This window comes from Triturus cristatus, chromosome 3_2 (assembly GCF_964204655.1).
Source record: "Triturus cristatus chromosome 3_2, aTriCri1.1, whole genome shotgun sequence".
Lineage (NCBI taxonomy): Eukaryota > Metazoa > Chordata > Amphibia > Caudata > Salamandridae > Triturus > Triturus cristatus.
Genome location: NC_140584.1, coordinates 325,292,732 through 325,315,880, shown reverse-complemented (window position 1 = coordinate 325,315,880; position 23,149 = coordinate 325,292,732). Strand labels below are relative to the sequence as shown.

At 44.4% G+C, this 23,149-nt stretch overlaps 1 protein-coding gene across 1 annotated transcript in view; it reads right to left on the bottom strand.

The window, feature by feature from the left end:
- Positions 1-4,558: 4,558 nt before the first annotated feature.
- LOC146857284 (uromodulin-like) overlaps positions 4,559-23,149 on the bottom strand; it is a 1,099,666-nt gene continuing 1,081,075 nt past the window's right edge. The window contains exon 8 of the mRNA XM_085647029.1: positions 4,559-4,806. Within this exon, the coding sequence (XP_085503155.1) occupies positions 4,798-4,806 (9 nt within the window). The 3' untranslated portion in view covers positions 4,559-4,797. The remainder of the gene's footprint in view (positions 4,807-23,149) is intronic.

The window sequence follows — 23,149 nt, the reverse complement described above, 5'->3', positions numbered from 1 at the left end:
TTCTGATGCATCGCTGCCTCACTCCTGTGATGCGTCTGTTCTCCTAAATGAGGGCCACAGTGTATATCCATAATTGCAATGCATAAAAACAACTGACGCTGTTGCATATATAATTCTTCATGCTGAAGTAAAACACGTCCTAAGGTGCTCTACTTCATTTATTATTCGAGCATGCCTGCAGCAGTAAAGCATGTAGATGCACCAGTCTTACAATGGTGCACTACTGTTGCAGTAGCATGGATAGTTTAGTCGGGAGGGGAGATGACATAAGATACAACACTATTAACGTCTGTCGAAGTGCCAGAAATCAGGCAGTTTGGCAGCAGCGCCTTGTAGGAAGGCACAATGCGAAACCAATTGTTTCATAGGAGAAAGAAACATTCCCTCCTGCTCCAAATAATATGACGAGAACAATATCACCCATTTGAAATATGTTTTGCAAAAAGGTGGCTACCCATACTGCACCGCTCTGAAAAAAAAAGTCAGAGGCTGTGTCTTCAGAGAGAAAGTTCTACAGTGCAGTTATTTGTACTATAAGTCATTCTGTCCTGTGATGGTTCTTAGATTCTACGCATCCTTCACATTTATCAATATGATATATTTATGTATTGATATCCCTCATTTTATGCTTTCTGTGCCAGCTCTATTCAACCCTGAGAATACTGATTTTCCATCCAGCAGAAAAACTAAATACATTCTTGTACTCTGGTAAATGAAATTCACTTAGAAACATTGCTAGAATAAAAGGTATGCACTTTAATTCCCACAGTATCAGTAATTCTGTTGAATTATACCCTCCAAAGTTACTTCATTGAGGTTCACAGGACACAGGCCCTTTCAGTGGTTGAATCGACAGTAGGTAACGTCGGAAGGTTGGTTCAGCTGGAAGTTTCTAACTTTGGGCCTATATACATTTCCAGATGTTAAAAATCTTCGGTAGTGGGAACCTGGAAGCTGAAGCTGGCCAGGGCTCCGTGGCCGAGGGGAATACTTTGTTGCGTCATGAGGCAGGGAAGATTTATTTCCTCATCAGGTACGAGGAACAACCCTACTTTGTGGTAGGTCAAGCAGAGCATTTTAGAGGTTAAATCAGTCAGTGATTGGTGCTGAGGCAATTCTTTTTTTTTTGTTTTTAAATCCTTGTATTGACATTTCAGCATTAATGATCAACCTATAACCAACATGCAAATAAACTAGAAATGTTATTGAAGGGTATTGCTTTCCTTAAGCTCTCCTCTGGTAGTTTTTCAGCAGTATGACGCATTATTTTCTTGAGAATGTGCTATGTGACAACAACATTATCTCGGAACAAATCACAGTGGTGGACCCTGACTCACTATGTGAGCTCTTCTCTGTCCCCATCTCCACGCTTGACCCTCCCCGCTTAGACACTAGGCTTCAAAGAAAGTTTCCTCCACAAAACCACCAGTTGTCCCATACCTCATAAAGTAACTGGCTCCATTGCTGGGATGACCTTTGTCAAGAATATATGTAGGAATCCTCGGCAAAGTGTGACCAGTCATTGAAAGAAGCAGCTGGAGCGCGAAACTCTCAAAGGCATGAATGAATGGGGTGTAAACTCTGACAGAATTGTGTTTGCATTTAGAGTATGTTTCACACACCAGTTTCATGTCGCTATAGATGACTTGCCCCAACACCCTCGACTGGCAGCAACATTTGCATAAGACAAAGAAGCCTTACAGTAACTTTCAAGTGTTGACCTCTACGACCTTCCTGTACTTCTATCGGGTGAATATTGGCATGTAAGGGCACTATAACAGTCACAATGTTTATAGCGTTAAACACAACACATTATACAAAAGCACAGACAATGTTTGACAGTATTTATAAGACGTGATATATCTTCATGGTCACGTGCTCCCATAGAAACAGATGCATTGTTCTTAGCAGATTCACCCAAAGTATTGGTTTATTTTTGGTTTTTCATATTGCTCAGACTTGATCTTGATGACGGAGTGCTTGGCACAGAAGTGTCAGGTAGAGTAAACCCCAACACGTGAACAGTGACAATCTCTATTAACATTTTGAGAAGCAGTAGGAGGAGAAAATGGTAGAGGGAGATTGAAGATGTTCACCGTAAATCACAATACCCTTAGAGAGCTTGAAGCAAATACCCAGCACACACACATTCCCCATTGGTTTGGTAAGACTATATCTGGTGCACTCTCTGAAGCACCAGACACCCCAAATGTACAGTACAAAAAGCTAACGTTGTAACTGCTTACTTTCCATAAAGGTTAATTGAAGCCCTCAAATGGCAATACAAACTTTCACCTGGAATGTATTTACAGATCTCTAGATCATCTTATCATGTCACACTGTCTTATTTGTTCTCAAATCTTCAACTAGAACGTTTCACAGCTTTTCCTGCTATTTTCCAGGATTGAAAGCAAATTATTAAATTACCCTCAACTTTACCACAATAGCCATATTCTAAAGGTATCTAATATGAATTATAAATTGCTATTGACCATGAATATTTCTAAACACGGACATTGCGGTAAAACATGGAATACATGAAAAAATGAATAAATGAACCACCACTATGTAAATATATTGCCTTCCTGAAGCAAAACGCTGATGGGTTGAATGCTTGCAACAGCCTCAGCAACTCTCAATTGTTTAGGTTGCATTCCAGTCCATCTTGTGATTGCCCACTAGCCACCTCAGAGAGGATCCAGCAATATGCAAATCAGACTTTGACATAGTCTAATCAGACTAGTCCAGCCCACACTGCCTGGCCATATCCCCTCTAAATGAGTACACAGGAAAAACAGACTGTTATTGGCTTTCTTGGGCCTCATCAGAGAGACTTACTTGAGTACTGTGGCACAGTGAGCATGACAGCCACATCTGGTCAAACAAATCATGGTTAGGGTGTCCCAGACAAACACAAATAAAATCTGTGCAATGCTTGCCAAATTCTCTGTCATGGGCAATCAGGCTACAAACAAGTCCATCGTCTTTGCTTGCCAAGTATCTCAATCCAGACTAGAACCAGATATATGCAAATCATATTTTGACCTCCTACAAAAGCAACAGTACCACTCAAACTGCCTGGTCACGTCTCCTTTACATGGAAGTGCAAGGAACCAGAGACTACTTCAAATAAGATGTGCTCTGCCAGTTGACACTCTCTGTTCCTATTGGCTCAGAATGACGGCTGATTTGGATAATGTTGGTCCCTGTCCGGAGTGGCATATTGATAATAGAAACAATGGACTGGTATTTCTCCAGGTCATTTACGAATTAGTGAGATTAATAAAACTGATTTCATTCATTCTTTTATGTGTTTCTCAGGAAAACACTCTAAGTGCAAAGAACATGCCCTACACATGTTGTGTGCTTCTGCGCCACATTACTTAAGTTGCATATCACTGATGAGGACCAAAAGTATACAAACAAGTCTGAGGTTGCTTTTGTTCCCACTCAGAGAGGACTTTCTCTGGAACTTTAAGCTGGACTATTTCATTGAAACAGGCCGAGGCTAACTTGCACATGGTTGTTCCCTTTCTGGAGATTCACAGCGAGCAAAAAATAAAAGTGACTGGAATATGGAATATGATCCATAATAAGTACTAGGAACTAAGATTAATTCAAGCATGCCACCAATCATTATTTTATTTTTTATCAAAGATATGGGGCATGACTCGCAAAGTTAAATCACATTTTTTAATAGTTAATTCTTTTGAATAAGTTTACTACAGTTAGGTTATTCACAAAATACGAGCATAAATTTGTCTAGAAGGTTTAATTCTACTTAGATTTTCAGAATACTGAAAAAGTAGTAAACTTATTCAAAAGAGTAAATTACTAAAATGTATATAGCTCCTGGATCCTTCATTTTAGAGAAGACGTGTAAGTTACACTTTTGGAAAAAATTAACACTTAGATATTGTCAACAGCCAAAAATCGGTAAACTCAAAAGTCTGATTTACTCAAACAGTGTAAATTACCTTTGGGCTCATAGAGTTGGACACAGTAAATGATTGCAGATGCCTTGGATGTGGAGCAAATGGGATTAGGTCATACTTAATTATGTACAAAAAGAGACAATAATGATATAAACTTTAATATTGTGAAATCAACTGGATAACATATCATGAATTGTGAAAACAATTGAAGAAACGAATTATTCTGATGTATGTAATGAATATGCCTTTTATATAGGATTTTGGTAGGAAAACGAATAATTTGTATTTCTGTACTTCTTCACAAACCTTTCAGTAATTTGATTTTTTGTTTTCAGCCTTTAAAAAGTGACTGAAAAAAAGTAGCTAAACGTCTATTGGCTAGAGTTTCATGACAGTATGATCTAAGGTTAAAGATCTGTAAATAATTTTCAAGTGAAAGTTTGAATTATTCATTTCATATATTCAGTTAACCACATTTGAAACTAATCAGTTTTGTTTTTAGCAGTCTCCTGTTACATTCAATTGATTGTTACTTTTCCTGGTGCGTGAATGCTGGCTGGAATTCAGTAATACCAATCATTTTCATATGGGTGATTTTCACACTCAGTAGATGTGTAGTTGTATCATAAGCAGATGGACTTCAACCCCTTTTTTACAACAGAGAAGGTTGGGCCCAGTCTGGTGTCAAGGGGGATACTGTTCCATATTTTGGAGCACCTCCATAGACTGCAGAATAGATTTCTTCATGAAGTGTAGAGTTTCTAGACGAAGTGTAGTTTTGCAGAACAATCCGACGTTAACATCAAATGTTGCCATTTTATTTCTCAGGACTTTTTCACTTACAACATTTTCAACTCTAAAGTTATGAGCACTGCAAGGAAATAAAAAGTAAAAGTCCTTAAGCAATTTCTTCACATCTGAATATTTTAATTCTCCTGCATGCAGAAAATCCAAATTCCCTATTACAGCAACCCTTTCAATTTTCCATCACATCCATATTAGCCACTCCATCTGCTCTGGAAATGCCCTCATACAGTATTCCCTCATATCCAGCATCTTTCTCACACCTGGAACCCAGTGGCGGCTGGTGACATTTGAAAGTAGTGTGGCGTAAAATGATTGTCATATTACACCGTAGCGAGCTAGCCCATACAACCAAAGGGAGGTTTTGGGGGGGGTTCTCCCTCCAAAAAAATTTGAAAAAAGAGTGGACAAATGGTGCATTTTCAATCAAATTTTAGAAAGCAGGAAGGTTAATAAAGCAATTGTGAAAGTGCAGTGATTACATTAATAAAGAGAGGTCATATAACATAGGTAGCTGCGTATTCAGTATAACCACAGAGGTTCAATTTAAGTCAGATGAACATTCTGCTTTGAAGAAATTAATACGCTTCCTAATGGTTTTCTGTTAGAATGCATTGACTGTAGTCACGCCGAGCTGGTTATCAAATTTACAGCTTAAATATTACATTTACGAGAATCACCATCCTCAAGCATTAAACTGGGAAATCAGTATTGGGAATAAAAATGAAGTCCCCTACTAAACATAATGCAAATATAATCTAAAAATGTATCTCAATAATTATAAAAGCAAATGTACTGTGAGTGTGTTTACCTTTTAAACATGTGTGTCTTGTGCATTAGCTGCCTCTAACTTAAATCCTTCCGGTCCCCTGCCATTTTCTCCATTTAACATAGCAGTACCCCCATAAATTCTGGGTTCTTTTAAGGGGCCATTCAATTCTCTATACTCGGTGCAATGTCTGCTGAATGTAAAAGTAGACTGTGTGGTGGAAGGGAGGGAGATGTAAGTCTGATCTCTCAAAACCTTCAGACTCTACCCTTGATCTCGGCAAACAGAGCAGGGCACAATGTTATTTATGCATTCATTTATCTTTTCAGCAAGGGTGGCTTATGTGGTCCTTACTGACTTAACGCACCCGTTCTGGCCCAAGTCCTGATGAATAAAAATTAAGATCTTGCCAATAAAAAAGTGACAGGATAATTTATTTATAGCCTGGAATGGTGTGAACATTGAAAGCACTCCTTATCCAATCGGTGCCACGGCATGCTCCGGGTGAGTCTGGGGCTCAGGCGGGACACGAGGGGCTTCTGTCTGACACGGCTCTGTTTGAGTGATGGGCACTATGGCCGAGCCTACGCGCACCATGACATCCACTAGCCAAATTACTTCTGGTCGCGGCAGCGCCTTGTACTTCCCTGTCCACCCCCACTTTCAAATGTGTGCCAGCATGTAGCAACTTTCACCGGCCCAGATTCGCTCACCCTTCGGGTACTATTGATCAAGCAAAACTACAGTGCGGAGGCAGCTCTCTGCAGATTAGCAGAAGGCCTCGGATACACCAATTCCCAAACCGGAGGAACACAGTGGGATGCTGCTCAGTTGTATTAATATCAGAGGAGTGGATTTGATGATAAAGGCAAAACGTGAGATTAAGGTTGTCCCAGGCCAGGCTGCTAACAAGCCCCTGGTGCAGACCTTGGCGGCTGCTTACGCACTCTGGGCCAGGAAAGCACATAGAAAATCAACAACAAACCTACAAGGTTTAAGGCTAAACGTTACATTAATGAAACACATCATATCATAGGCCAAACGTGCAATGACGCATTTAGGGATGCATTTACGGATTCTTCCTTTTTCACTATCTATCTGATAATCTGACTGATTCTCAATCCCAAAGATGATCAGGGGATCTTTCTTGAACCAATCAAGGCTAAGAGCGAGCCGTGATCCAATCCAAAGAACACCACGAGCGGACGAGCCACGAGCAGTAGGCACTAACAAGAGGTGTCGTGTGGCGCGGTGACGGCCTGCTGCGACTACGTCACGTCTTCACATCACCACAAACGAAATGTCTAATCACTGTCTGCATGGCTTCACATATGCCACAGTGATTGCCATACGCTTCACCAAGTGTGGCAGTGCTGTGCCATTCACGCGTGGCACCCAATGATATTTATGCCAGCCTCAGACTAGCCTCAGACTGTTCGATGTCTCACTCTCAGCCAATCCAGACACTGCATTAGCAGCACCAGGATTGGCTAGAGCAGGGATACTCCCTGTCTATTAGGAGACCGGGGGCTGCTGCATGAAGCAACCCTGGCTCTCCTAAGGGGGAGACTAGTGCGCATGTTCGGGCTGGTCATAAAAATGACCAGCCCAAAACCGATTATGCGCACTATTGCTGCTGCGTTGCGCTCACAACAACAGTAGTCTGTCAGTCACCAAGTGGGCGTGGCCCGGTGCAAGAATTAGCGTCAGTGAGCCGCGAGTTATTATTTATTATAGAACTAGAAGTAGAACGATGAATGGGCCCAGGGGCCATGTGGCTCACTGCCACTGCTGGAACCAAAGCATTCATGCAATCCAAGCACATCCGAAACATAAATCAAATTTGGCAGTCACTCATATCATCAACATCTAACAAGATTCCTCCCAGATTTAGCACTTTCTCATACACAAGCTACTATCTCAAGGGGAACACCACAGCATCCAAAAGTCTGTTTACATTGAAAACGTACTCACATTTAGCACACAGGCATCCACCTTCTGTCCTGGATGTTCTTAAACTTAACCATCTTTCCATTTGGTAAACCTTCACACCGAATGCAACCTAACCTTCATTCATATCCAGAATTCTCAATATGTGGTCTCTTCTTCACATCCAGTACCCAGAACAAATTCAGGTCCACACATCCATCATCCTATGTGACCCTGACACTACTATCACATCCAACACCCTCTGATAAATAGCATCTTATTAGAGTCACCTTCTGTACAACACTCATCCCTCTCATATTTGACACACTCCTCATATTGATGATATCCTGTCATCTAGCACCCTTAGATGTATCAGTGAAGTCTCCACTGATGTCACTATATGTATAGTTCATGGTGATAAATCAAAAGGGCAAAAGTGTGGCTGCTGTAGTTAGTAAAGGGCAAATGATTCATCCTTAGATCCTTGCCTGGTCTATTAATGAACACTGTTAAACTGTGGGGTGGCATTCTAAACTTGATAATGGGTACTTTTCCAGGCATAGGCAGCAGTTGAGGCTGCTACATCTTTTCAGAGTCAGTGAAGGCAGTGGTCAACACACCTGACCCAAAAACATCTACGTCATTCTCAAGTTCTTGGTGTCTTTTCATTCGCCAGTAGCCCCCGCAATAAACCCCTTGTGCTTAACTTCTGCAAAGCAAAATGTGTTTTAATGTCAATTAATGGTGCCATATGGTGGGATCATGCTGAGGCAAGATCACCCCAGAAAGAGGAAAAAATATTTCAAGGCTATGGTTAGGTGCACACCCAGCTGCCTCAATTAGTGCCTCAAGAGTGCGCCCTACCCTAATTTCGAAGACACCGTTAAATTGGCTGTGTTAATGTTGTGGATTACAATTTGGCTGCAACTCATGGCAAAAATCACATACAAAATTCTCAAAGATTTTACATAAAAAGAAACAATGGATCTGATGTGCAGAATTAATGAATTCTTTCTTGGTCTGATTAATACAAAACATAAAAAAAATCATTACACATAATAAAAACATTAAAATTACCTTCGCACAGTTGTCAACACAACCATATTTCAAACTACTCCCATTTGTTGCAACTGTTGGCTTTTATCAATAAGGCTAGTTTTAGGCCAACTACAACCTGCATGTCCAGGCACGAGCCTCACTAAAGGGATGTTTAACACCTAAGGTGCATGAGGTAAATGAAGTGCAAGCTAGACTATTGCATTGCATATCACAAGCGCATTTCATATTACAATACATTTACCACAACTCTTGCTTATAAAGTTCATGAGTAAACAAATAAAACTAGTCCCCATCCACTTAAGGCGTGCTTAGCCAGGTCTGAGCCTCATGAAAGAGGTGTTGGATCAGTAAATACCTGGCTATGGTATGAATCACGATGGACACTGTTGTTCAAAGTCTTCTCAAACCTCTGCATACATTTCACAAATCCATCTGCCAGGATAGAATGTTCTGCAGAGAGATCTGCAGGAGGGTTGCCCATGGCCTGCAAATGAGGTTTTAAAAGTATATCTGCACATTGTATAGCATCTTTATAAATGTGTATTACCTTATACTGCACCGTAACTATGGTCATAATTTGTAAAAATCAATAAAAAAATTTTAATTTTTTTTTAAAGTACCTGCCTTTATTTCAACAAAGCAGGGCAGATACAGACAATGTGCACAATTGTTTTGCTATAGGATTGTCAGAGCCTGCATAGAGTTTCAATGCTTTCCCTTCGTTTTGCAGGTATGTAGTCCAAAGTCGAAAGAGCTCCTAGTCTGTATCGGGTAAGTGTTTGTTTAACATGATATTGACATGCGAAAATGTGTGACCGGTTGCGGTACCAATTTGGTGTAATTGCTAGAAACCGACCAGGCAGGCGAGCATTAAGCCAGTTTTTGTTTATCGGCTAAAAATGAAATCTGGTGCGCCACTTTGGTAATTATCTTGTTGAAATTAACAAAGATGATGGGGTTGCCCACAGTGCCGCTCCCTGAAGGTTCTGGACAGACTGATCCTGAGAGATCTGGGCTGCGGAATGGCTGCCAATTTAGATATCTCTAGACAACATTGGGGCATATTATCAAGACAGGCGATAAAATTATCGCCGCTTTGGCGGCAGAAAACCGCCGCTAAAACGGCGCTAATGGGCTTGATAATATGCTCTATGGAATTCCAATTGAAGCTCAACTTAGACGTCCTTCACATTTAACATGGAGAGCTTGAGGAATGCATGTAGCAGGGTGGCTGCTTTCGAATTCAGAGCCTCCTTGTGAGATTGAAAGCTTCCGCGGTTATCCATGATCACGCCCAAGTACTTGTATTCCACAGTAGTGTTAACAACAAGACCATCCAGATGCCACTAGCCTGTTTATTTTTCTTTCTGGCAATAATCATAATCCTTGTTTTCGCGAGGTTGATGGTGAGGCCATTTCGGTTCTTGTAGGAGTATAGTACATCCAGGAGCCCCTGTACCCCTCTCTGGTCCTGGAAGTCATCTGCATAAGGGAGGCAGCAGGTTGGATTGTCTCCCAGTTTTGGGGCGGGTGCATTCACTTCATCAAGGGCTGTCAGGAAATCCGCTAAGAATATATTAAAGTGCAGAGGAGCAAGGACGCAGACTTGTTTAAGCTCTGCAGATGTCTGTAATTCCTGAGTAAGGGATGTACCGTCCCCCAATTTTACTTGAATCCAGGTATTTGAGTACAGTGTGATGATACTTCTCAATAAGAGGGGTGGAATACTCCTTGCTGCAAGCTTCTGCAATAATATGTTGCATGGAACTGAATCAAAAGCCGCTTTGAAGTCCGCGAAGCATAAATAATACAAAGATTTGGTTTTAATCGTTTTATCCACAAGCACTGCCAGCGCAAAAAGATTTGCGGTGGTTGCCAACCCCTTTGTAAACTCTGTTTGGTGGAGGGTGGGGGGAATACAATTTTCATTTGCCGATGACTCCAGTTCTTCTAATGGGAGTCCTGCATAGTATTTGGCCTTGTTATCCAACAGGGGGATTTATAGATTATTCTCCAGGTCTGAGGTTTTCCCTCCTTTGTCTATGTGATGGATTATCACCCCTCTCCCTGACTCTGGTATTTGTTCAGTGGAGATGCATTGTTTAAATAAAGGTGTTATTGGGCACACCCAATATTATGGGTTATCTTTAAACAGTTGTTGAGTTAGGCCGTTTGGGCCTGGCGCCCCTTCTCGTCCGCCCCTGGAAATTACAACAATGACCTATATGAAGGAATTGCAAATTCTATGGACGGAAGGGTGCAGGGTTCTGTGGTTTGCTGATTCAGATGTTCCATTTCTATGGTGGTTTAAACCCTTACGGATTCCTGTTGCTATGAGCTCTATACTTTGTGCAGTTGAATACACCATTTCTGCGGAGGTTTCAACCTCAGAAAATCCTGTTACTGGCAGTTTTTTATGATCCGTTACATGGGGATTTTGGGCCGCGATGTGTTTTTTCCATGGGTGCGCTGATACATTTGCAGAGTTTGTCACTGGGTGATCTTGTATTTTGTATTTTGCATTTCTTGATTTAGTAGCAAAGAGGAGTATTGCACAGTAGTAATCATAAGCAGTGCATCTTAGTGCCCATATTTCCTTCTTGTATAGCTTCCAAGTGGCTGCAATTTTTAGTTCTGAACCCGTCTAATTTTGGTTGCTTTTAAGAGCTTTAGACTGTTTACATAATTCCTTTTTAATGTCCCTTACATATGATGGGGGACTTGCGGCAGAATCTTGTTTCGTATGAGAGCACTTACTCTCTCTGGTTGAGACGGAACCTCCTCAGTCAGATTCTTGGCTACCAGTTGCAGGCGTTAACTGGCTCCAACCATTTGAAGCCAAATTTTCTATGGTATGTTGGTAGTGCGCCTCAAAGTTATTTGCTGTGACACTTTTCCAGTTTAATCTCTTTAGATTAGTGGTTGGTGATGCTGAGCCTGAGTCAAGGATTTTTGCCAGCACAGAACATTTATTGTTTATTTCCCAGGTCTGTGGATTATGGTCATTTTCTGGGCAAACATGTATATTGAAGGACTTCTGTTATCCAAATAGGGAAAGAGCACGAATGTGTAATCTATGATAAAGCATGAATTTAGAGTAATGCGAGTTAGAGCCGGAGGCTGATCCTCTCTTGCTCTTCCGTTCAGTGACTTGAGGCTGGTTTGCAAGTATACACCCAAAAACTTCTCCCCAATCACATATCATTTGAGAAGGGATATGCCAGAGGTCGTCTTGTAGCAGTGTGGTCTTGTCTCCGTGACTGTTAATGAATGGATTTAAGTTCAAATTGTGGCTGGGATTGTATATGCCCCACCCTGCTTTTGGCTCAGGCCTGTTATCATTGACTCCAGTTTAGGTATGATCTCTCGGTTTGAGTTGGGGTTTGAGTGATTATAGATGTTTATTAATATAAGAGGCGCCTAGAGATCACTTTCCCAATGGTTAACAAATACAGCCATGATCCAAGGTTCATCTAAAACAATTTCTTCTAATCCGACGTCCAGATCTTAGGCAATGTAAATGGGCAGGCTGCATTTAGGTCTGCCTTTCGTGTTCATTTTAATTGCCGGTGAGCGAAACTCCAGATAACCGATCAGGCGGATTGAGTTGTGCTTTATTTTTCTGTAGCATGATTACATTACATTTTTGCCAGTACATGACCACTTCTGCATCATCAAATAAGCTGCTCAGGGGTCTTGCATTCCAGGAGCATATCTTTAAGCCAGTGGTTGAGCCAGAAAGGCTGGAAGAATGGGAGGCAGGCGGTCGTTTTCATGTTCATTTAGTTAAGGCCGTTGGCAGCCACCACCAACCTGACTCCATATGACAGGTTTGAGTCTGCCTGTAATGCCTCCCTGGCATACTCTCCATCCTTTTCTTTGTTTTTCTGGACTGGCTGCTACTGCCTGTTGCATTTCTCCCGATCAAAATGGTTTAGTTTGGGCAGCCTCTGTTGTGGTTATGATCACAGTGGGATTGCAGAACTGTACTGGGTACGGTTCAGTCCCATATCTAATTAACTTTATTCACTAGTTCCTAACATGATCCTTTTCATGCCACATTCGGGTTGCTTGTTCTGGTGTGGACAGTGCAATTAAAGGTGGTTCCTTTGATTGCTTACCTCTTGGCGAAAGGAACACGATTGAATGTATGTATGTGCTGGTTAGGTATACCAGGAGTGTGTGACTTCCCAGTTGCTTCTGGATATTTCTTGTTTAGAATATTGTGGGGGGGCTCGTCTTGATACATTTTCAGGATAGATAAGGATGGTGTTTCCAAATTGGATACTGGTATCTGTGCATTGAGCTGTGGCAGCACCCAGCGATATATTGTTAATTGCATCTGGGGTTATAAATTGTGCTTTCACACCTAAGCTCTTCTGTGTGTGAAGATTCTCTGCTGGGTGTTTGCGAGCGATTACCTAAGCATTTGGGGGATACAGACGTGAAGGCTTCATAATGCTTATAATGATCATTTTACACTGAACATTGAGGGCTCCTCATGTTGTTCAAGGGGTTCTCCACTGCAGTTATGTCATTCCCAAAGGCGTGTCGGTCGCAAACGCATATTAAGTTGTCTATTGTGTCAGGGGATGTGGTGTTATACTTCCTTGCTGTGGTGGTGATGTAGCGCCTAAAAGTCTTGAAATTTGTAGGGGTGCATTATATTCACTGTTAGTCGGCACCCGCATATAATCAATGCATATTTAGATGTGTCGTGCGAAATGTATTAAGAAATGTATTAGCTATATCGTTTAACATTGCCATGTTAGAAATGTGCAAATGTATTATGAATGTATTCAGTAAAATGCATAGTGACTAGCTTTCGTGCAATGCCATGTATTAGGTTAAACGTGTAACATGGTAAAATACTTATGTAGGTTGCTTATTCATGTATATGAAAGTAAAAGTACTAATGCTTAGAATGTGATTTAATAGTGTGATTAACAGAGTAGAGGTCCGAACACATACATATATCGTTGAAGAGAAGGGCCTAGTATTTTCTTATGTTAGCTGAATGCGGTAGGCCGAAGTGATTTATTCTAGTAGAGGTTTAGGCTGCCGTAAATTGTAAAGTTAGAGATGCGAAGAATTTCTCCATCCCATGATCTCACCGCAGGTGCAAGGACAGTTGCTTCGCTAGTAGAAAAGGTCTTTGTTTAAGAGTTGAATTATGGAGGAAGCCAGACATGGGTGTACTTTGGAATGTGCCAATCGCAACTCCTAGTGCGGACGGTGTCTGGGACTCAAGGCCAAGCTGATGGACGATGGAAGATGGACAGCTCTAGATGGAAAAGTACTGGAAGAAGACCTGGTCGAGGAGGTGTGCCGGAGGGCGTGTACTATGTTTTGGGGTTTTGTATTAGGGACAGCACCCCATGGGTTGAGCAGAGGAGAAGTAGGAGAGGAGCTAGAAGGAGCACTTTTAGATCGAGCTCTCACCAAGTGAAGACTTCTTAGGAAGTTTCACTTCTGACACCTTTTTCACGATTTCTTGGGTCTTAAAGGGAATGCTAAGTAGGGATGACATCTAGCATAGAGTAGGGACAGAGATGCTTTGGATTAATGATTCCTAATATCGACATTGGCTTGGTAGTTATCTACCTCATGCTTTTAGAAGTAGTACTCTTGTTTATATTCAGTCGAATGCGGATTCTTCGTAGAGTGGCATTTGTGTTAGTGCCTATTTACTTGCTGTGCCTTGTATTGAGGTGCCTTTATCTGCAGATGTTTATGCTGATAATAAAATCCCGAGAGCAATAGATTTGAGTTTCAAGTCCTTAATTATGTCAAATTGCGGAAGGTATTCTCTGATAATTGTGTTTGCTCCCTCCACGCTATTGGGCAAGTAAAAGGTCCATTCGGCCAGAGTGGGTTCTTGGAGATAAATGGTAAACAAGAAACTGGGCCCCAGCAGTGGTAACATAGGTAACACGTGCCTCAAGTCTTGCCTGCTCAGAGGATAAACATTTTTGGGGTCAGGGCAACTTTGGTTTGCGGGCAGACCGTGTTGGGAAACACCTGTTCCTGTGCCTCCTGCAATGTCTCAGTTCCAATGGCAGAGATGAGCAGAGAGTTTTTCTCCCTTTTAGGCAATCGTTTATTTTCCCATTCTAGGTCCGTCATGAACTACATAGCATACAGCTAAAATCTGCGTTAGCTAAATATTTTACTCTCTGAGAGTTCCTGATAAGCATCAGTGGGAAATTGATACACACGTTTTGCCACTGGATAACTAACAAAAAGTGTAATATGTGTAAACAATAAACCTTTACATTTGTATGTTTTTATTAAATTTTATTTATATCAAAAACAACTATTTCTGAATGGTTGACAGTAAATCGCAGCTTTCTATTGTGAGTGAGCAGGATAAATGTTCATCCTTGTCCAAATGAGGCTCATGTGTCCTACTCTAGCTGTTTGTTGCATGTAAGTTCTAAGACCCCTTCAGATTCTACCCCCTGTAGTTTCTGGCTTCCTCTTTTGCTCTGGTACTTCCTGTAGATTATCAGTTTCCGCCCTTCTATCTTGCCGTTTCAGAAACTGGCACCCATTTATCTTTTAACACTTGGCAAATACTAAATGTCATGGCTACTGCTGCAACTCTTCAGTTAAGATTCCTACATCTTCTGTCTTCTCTTCATCTATTGGATCCTTTACTCTCCCATAGCACCCTTCAGATACCAACCACTCTACATTTGCTGGATCTCCTGCAACAACAGACTCCAACTCCAGCTCATAGCCCCAATGGAGCACTTGAGGCCAGGCGTCCCTTTAGCTCCTGATGTTCCTGTAGCTCCTACAGGGAGGCTTTCTGACTTGCCTGGTTTCTTTGGAGCTCAGCAACATCAATCAATCAATCAATCATGGAACTTATATTGCGCACTACTCACCCGTAAGGGTCTCAAGGCGCTTGGGGAAGGGGGTCTGCTACTGCTCGAACAGCCAGGTCTTGAGCTGTTTCCTGAAGGCCAGGTGGTCCTGGGTCATCCGCAGGTGGACGGGTAGGGAGTTCCAAGTCTTAGCTGCCAGGTAGAAGAATGACCTTCCTCCAGCGGTGGCTCTCTGGATGCGAGGGACGACGGCGAGGGCGAGGTTAGCGGAACGTAGCCGGCGGGTGGGCGTGTAGAAGGTGAGGCGGCTGTTGAGGTACCCTGGGCCTAGGTCGTGGAGGGACTTGTGTGCGTGGGTGAGGAGTCTGAACGTGATCCTCTTGTTGACAGGGAGCCAGTGCAGGTCTCTCAGGTGGCACGAGATGTGGCTGCGTCGGGGGACGTCCAGGATGAGTCGGGCGGAGGCGTTCTGGATACGCTGAAGTCTTTTCTGAAGCTTGGCTGTAGTACCGGCGTAGAGGGTGTTTCCGTAGTCTAGTCTGCTGGTGACGAGAGCGTGGGTGACCGTCTTCCTGGTCTCGGTCGAGATCCATCGGAAGATCTTTCGGAGCAAGCGGAGGTTGTGGAAGCAAGCTGAGGAGACGGCGTTGACTTGTCTGGTCATCGATAGGGAGGAATCCAGTATGACGCCCAAGTTGCATGCGTGGTCCGTCGGTTCAGGTGCGGTGCCTAGTGCCGGGGGCCACCAGGAGTCGTCCCATGCGGAGGGTGATGGTCCCAGGATGAGGACTTCTGTCTTGTCCGTGTTCAGTTTCAGGCGGCTGATGTTCATCCATTCAGCGACGTCTGTCATCCCTTCGTGCAGGCTGGCTTTGGTGGTGTCGGGGTCTCTGGAGAGGGAGAGAATCAGCTGGGTGTCATCGGCGTAGGAAATGATGTTGAGGTTGTGTTGGCGTGCGATGGCAGCGAGGGGTTTCATGTAGATGTTGAAGAGAGTAGGGCTGAGCGACGATCCTTGCGGGACGCCGCAGATGACTTCGGTGGCCTCGGAGCGGAACGGAGGGAGGCGTACTCTCTGTGTTCTGCCGGAGAGGTATGAGATGATCCATTCCAGAGCCTTCCCTTGGATGCCGGTGTCGTTGAGGCGTTGGACTAGTGTGCGGTGGCAGACAGTGTCAAATGCTGCGGAGAGGTCTAGGAGGATGAGTGCCGCTGTTTCGCCGTTGTCGAGCAGGGCTCGGATGTCGTCGGTGGCTGCGATGAGGGCGGTCTCGGTGCTGTGGTTGGCTCTGAATCCGGACTGTGATGGGTCGAGGGATCCGTTCGTCTCGAGGAAGGCTGCCAGTTGCTTGTTGACGACCTTCTCAATGACTTTGGCCGGGAAAGGAAGGAGCGAGATGGGGCGGTAGTTCTTGAGGTCGGTCGGGTCCGCTGTTGGTTTCTTCAGCAGAGCGCTGAGTTCGGCGTGCTTCCAGCTCTCCGGGAAGGTTGCTGTGTTGAAGGAGGTGTTGATGATGTCTCGGAGGTGGGGTGCGATGGTAGAGGCTGCCTTGTTGAAGACATGATGGGGGCACGGGTCGGTCGGAGATCCGGAGTGGATGGTGTTCATCATGCGTGACGTGTCTTCGGGGGTCACCTCGGTCCATGTCTGGAGGGTGGCGGCGGGGCGCGAAGGTACAACCGATGGGTGCGGGGGTGAAATGTCGAAGCTGTTGTGGATGTCGGCAATCTTGCGGTGGAAGTACGAGGCGAGGGAGTCACAGAGGTCCTGTGAGGGAGTGATGTCGTTGTTGCCGGTGCTGGGGTTGGAGAACTCCTTGACGATGTTGAAGAGCTCCTTGCTGTCATGGGCGTTCTTGTCCAGTCGTTCCCGCAGAGATTTCTTCTTGGTGGTGCGGATGAGCTGGTGATGTCTGCGAGTGGCGAGTTTGAGTGCTGTTCTGGTTTCGGCAGTCTTGTTGAGGAGCCAGGCCTTCTCGAGGGTGCGGCAGGCCTTCTTGGAGTCCTTGAGTTCGTCGGTGAACCAGGGGGCCTTCTTGCTTCTGGGTCTGGTGGGGGGGTTCTTCAGTGGGGCGAGGTCGTCGGCACAGGAGGTCAGCCACTGCGTGAGGTCGAGGGCAGCTGTGTTAGGGTCCGTGGTCCTGGCAGGTGGGCTCTGGCTGAGGGAGGTGGCGAGCTGGTCGGCGGTGATCTTGCTCCAGTTTCTGTGGGGAGCCTGCTTCGGGTGATTGTGGACCGTGTTCTTTCTGAAGCTGAAATGGACGCAGCTGTGGTCGGTCCAGTGAAGTCCGGTGGAGTGGCTGAAGGTGACGTGCTTGCTGGACGAGAAGAGTGGGTCGAGCGTGTGGCCGGCGAAGTGGGTGGGGGTGTTGACCAGTTGCTGAAGTCCGAGGTTGGCGAGGTTATCCAGCAGGGCGGTGGTGTTGCGGTCATTGTTGTTCTCCAGGTGGAAGTTGAGGTCCCCGAGGAGGATGTAGTCGGCGGAGGGGAGGGCGTGAGGGCTGATGAAGTCGGCGATGTCTTCGCAGAACTGTGCGCGTGGTCCCGGGGGTCTGTAGATGAGGGTGCCTCTGAGGGTGGTCTTGGGGTCGGTGTGGATCTGGAAGTGCAGGTATTCGGCGGCGTTGAATCCTACTCATGTTCCTGCCGCTCCTGGCTCTTGTTGAAATTTAGAAATTCTTTTTTAGAACTCTTTTAGTTTTTCCAACTACACAACTGTTGGTGGAGGACCACCAACAGTTGACATCACATCTGACCACTTCAGGTACATTTCCACGTTGACAGGGATTAGCCAGCAGCCACATATTGCCATTACATTCAATCTCTCCGGGGGTCCCTCCCAGCTGTGTCACCTGCATTATGCTATACCCCTGCGGCACTACTGGTTTCTGCATATGTCTCTCCCAATCCCCATCCTTGCCTCTCCCATGATCAGATTTACAAATCATTGTCTTCTATATCCCTCCATTTGGAACATATCTTGTCAAACATCCTGGGGCACCCTCTCGCCTTGTATACTGAGGCTTTTGCCTGAATGCACCAGTTCATTTTATTGATCCAGTTGGCCGAGCTCAGCACCATTTTAGCACTCCACAGCTGTACAGTATCCGTTTTGGCCACCGCCAGGGACATATGCAAAACAGTAGATTGCACTTGGATAGTTGAACATCTCCCCATAATGCAGCCATGTCACAGGCATTGTGAGTGTGATCTTATCCTCTATCAACCTTAATATGTAGTGTTCCACGTGCTCCCAGAATATCCATAATCGGGGCAGCTCCACAGCTTGTGAATCAAAGTCCCTGTCCTGCCGCACCCCCTGAGGCACCAGTCATCACTTGCTCTACGCATCTGGAATAGTCCCACTCTGCTATAGCAGGTTCTATGTAAAATCTTAAGATCCACCAGGCAGAACTCCACTTTTACCACAATGTCCGTCAGGTAGCGACAGGAATCTGAACAGTCTGCATCATCCAGAGTTCTACGGTCTAGTTTCCACTTAGTTTTCAATTTGCCTAGGCTTCATTGACAATTCATCACTGGTGTTCAATATATTTGGAAGATTGCATGTTTGTGTAAAGGAGCTACCAAGATCTGAATCTCCAATAGAGTCTCTTTTGCCACATTCACCAAGAAGTCTGTGTAGTCTTTAAGTGTCTGTTTTACTTATAGGTATCTCAGGAATTACACGTCGACCAGTACATATCTTGTCTGCAGTTCTGCAAATGGCACCATCCCACCCTCATCCCATCATATGCCACCCATCTTGGTCAGGCCTATCAAGTCCTACTGGTGGCACCCTTTTAGGCCCTGCATCTTTGATAGTATAGCAGCATTCCATAATATAGTTTCTAGCTTCAACCTTGACCCCCATCACATCGCTCTTATGTCTGCTTTCCACATCTTGAGGATCTTGGCTGTTGGAGTTGGGAGTCCTTGGGTATCTCCCCTCCATACAGTTGGTCAAGGTAGTTCACATTCCCCATCATCTCTCTATCAGCCATCAGCACCAGTTCCATTCCAGAAGCAAAGGCCCATTAATTTAGCACCAGCAGCTGGGTCACCCAGCAGTAGTATTTTAGATTTGGAATAGAGATCTCCCCCTCATAAGACCCTTAGTTCAGGATTTGATAGGCTATCCTTGATGCCCGACCATCCCATAGCAGCATACGTGAGGTGGACTATATTGCCTGTAAAAAGGCGTCTGGAAACTTGTAGAGAGTATTTTGAAGTATGTAGGAGAATTTCGGGAGTGTGATCATTTTGTTTGGTGCTGCTCTGCTTAGTAGAGATACCCTGATAGTGTTCCCTGAACACTTGTGCCCTTTGACCCTGGTGCTGATCTTACCTGTCTCCTTGACCTGGGTGCTGGCGAGTTCGTGTTGCTGCTCTGCTCTTTCCCCTCCCGCCGTCGCAGTGATGTTTATGGCGACCGCTGCGTGAAGGGGGTCAGCTAACTACATCCCCCAGGCTCCTCTGCAATAGACACCGGAAGCGGACATCCTGCATTTCGCGCCAGAAGGCGCTTCAAAAGTAACTCCGCCCTCGGCAAAGCGGGTTCCCTGAACACTTGTGCCCTTTGACCCTGGTGCTGATCTTACCTGTCTCCTTGACCTGGGTGCTGGCGAGTTCGTGTTGCTGCTCTGCTCTTTCCCCTCCCGCCGTCGCAGTGATGTTTATGGCGACCGCTGCGTGAAGGGGGTCAGCTAACTACATCCCCCAGGCTCCTCTGCAATAGACACCGGAAGCGGACATCCTGCATTTCGCGCCAGAAGGCGCTTCAAAAGTAACTCCGCCCCCCGCATCGCGGGACCGCGCGCGGGCTAAGCCCGGGCAAAGGGCGGGCCGTCTGAGGCCGTCCGAGGTCGGACTAGGTTGGGTTGGGCCAGGGACTCTGCCTGAAATTTCCTCTGTACCATTTACGTACACACAAGCTGTGCGGTCTACATAGGGTAATTATTACATCTATCTGTATACTGTGTTCTAAGCGTATTGATTATTTTAGCCACCTTATTGGTCTTCCTCATGCCTGGGAAAAAACCAACCCCAGCAAATAATACCTTAGACAACTATCTGATCCAAGTTGTGGCTAAAATCAACAATGACAGGAGATCCTCATTGGGATTGGATTCATCTAACCAATCCCATATGGCTGAGAAAGAGTATGGGGATTCTTTGGCTTTACACAATAGTAGTGTATCCTGTGTCGCTCATGTCCCTCTATTTGATACTGACCCCATCCTGCCTAGTGGTGTAGTCGCTCTTACAGAAGCCAATAGCGATAGTGAAGGGGTGTCAGTGATATCTACCAACATCGAGTCCCCTCCTTCTATTATTCCTGTACCAGCTCCGAGGGTCACTCGGGGTAAAAGCAAGGTTATTCAAAAAAGAGGGGGTCTAAGATCAGGCAGAAATAAAATTGTAACCCCTTCGAGGAGAATATCAGTGGACGAGGAGGAGGAGGTTGATCTGCTCAGCGAAGCTCATGTTACCCTTTCTAACGCTCAATTCACTAAACTATGGAGTATGATGGATACAAAAATTAAAGGTATAGTCAAACCCCTGGTTAGCAAAATTGACAAATTAACCGCCGAGGTCAATAGACTAGGTGGTTTATTAGAGAAAACTTTAGCAAAGGAAAGGAATATTACTGAAGTTGTTGTAGAGCCAGCAATGAGCAAAACAATTCTCGCTGAGAATAGGGGATCTGTCTCCAATCCTGTACCACTACCTAATGTAACTAGTGGTGCCTTTGCTGATCCACCCCCGGTCGCTTCCACTAATGATTCTAATATGGGGAAAGGGTCTTCCGAGCTTGTAGTTGAAGCCTCTCCATTAGTTCTTGTTCTTGCAAATGTACCCCCTTGGCTTCTGGGGAGGTCGAATCTGCCCCTTCTTTATTAAACAAATCTTTATAATGGCTTACTAACAACATGATAATAACACCTTGGGGGAAGCAACAATTAGCTGTTGAACTTGCTAATGCCAGAAGAGTTGAATGGATTGGTAACAGCATCAAAAGGTTCAGAGGGGACTGTGTTATTTTAACCTTCACTGACCCTGAGGTTTTGTCAAATATTTTACCTAACATCTTGCCTCCACAGCGAAGGTCAACTTCAATTGTACCACTGACCTTGGACTTTTTTTATTCTCGGAAAGGAAGAGGCATGAACCCTAATATTCTAAGAACTAATGGAATGTCGTGACCAATAGGAGTTGTAATGATGTCAGATTTCGTGAATGGGGTCTATGTGTGGAAAATAGGTTTTCTGCTCTGTCAAACCTGAATGCTTGTGATTGACAACCATCTCTCTGTTTATCTGATTCACTCTACACTGCTGAGCTGGGCCAACGAGAAGGTTCCCGTCCTGTGTCTGTTATTCCGGAGGCCATAGCTGGTTTAATATCTGATAATCTAATATATAATGGTTTAAATGATAATGTGATGAGTGTACTTACTCTTAGCCCCAATCCCGTAATGGCACATGATTCTGGAAACCTATTATCTTGGAATGTGGCCGGGCTAGGCTCAAAGCAGGGTTGCGGTAACTGGTTTAATTTTGTTAGTAATTTTGATGTTTGCATCTTTCAGGAAACTAGGGCTTGTGACCCTGTTTTCGCTTTGGGGTACTTAAATTTTTATGTTCCAGCTTCTAAGGGCCCTAAAGGGCGTCCGATGGGGGGCCTTACTATATGGATCAAACAATCTTTAAAGGCCGTTGTAAAAAACATAGAGACCGGGCAGAAAGATATCCAGCTCATTAGACTTACGAGTGATTTATCCTTATCTATCGATATTTATAATATTTATGTCAGAGGTGGAAACGTAGGAAAATCTGTGGTTCTTCTTGCCCTGTATAATCTCCTCGAGACACATTCAGGTGGTAAAAACATAATAATTGCTGGGGACTTAAACCGTACGTTTGAACCTCTTGATACAGGCGAAGCCTTTCTAGGTGCAGAGGAAGACAAGCAATGGGATATCCCCCCATTAGATACCATCCCAGTAACTCGTTGGACAGAGGACATTCTGGGTTTGAACGCAATGTGCCTTGAACAAGGATTAAGAGCTTTAAATGGGAGGACAAAGTCAGACAGGGTACCAGCAATGACCTTTGACAACGGGAGAAGCAAAAGTCGCATTGACTATATTATTTGTAGCTTTTCCCTTTGGCCTACTGTTAGAGATATGGTTGTGACAGAAATGCCAGAGAGTGACCATAATCCGTTATGTGTCACCCATAAATGGTGGCTGTCTGAATCCAACGCCTCTACTTCTCTTGATGATCGCCTACCCCCGTTCACTGTGCCAACAAATGATATGCGTAGGCTAAGATGGACTAGTGTTAGGACAGACCAGCAAGCTATCGACAATATAGGAGCTGCGACCGATAAGGCCATTATGGCCCTAGATGACGAAGCAGGGATTACTACAAGCCAAGTTAACATCATTGAAGTTCATGAGTCCCTTTTTCAAGAAATTAAACATTACTTCTTGAAACCAGTAAACCCCAAGGCGACTCGTGTTCACAGAGTGGCCAAATGGTATAATCATGCTTGTAAGGTGGCACGAACTTCTTTGGGAGCTGCAATTAAGAGCAAAAACCTGGGGGCTATCCGCTCTGCAAGAAAGTCATATAAAACTTGCATTGCTAAAGCAAAAAAAAATTGGGATGAAGCCCACTGGGATAAGCTGAAGTGTGCTAGTGATCGAAAAGATTCTAGATTATTATGTCCCGCAGGAAGCCTGGGTAAACTTCTTTAGTGATCAATATGCTAACAGGGTTCAGATTGTAAATAACATTAGCCCTATTTTTACA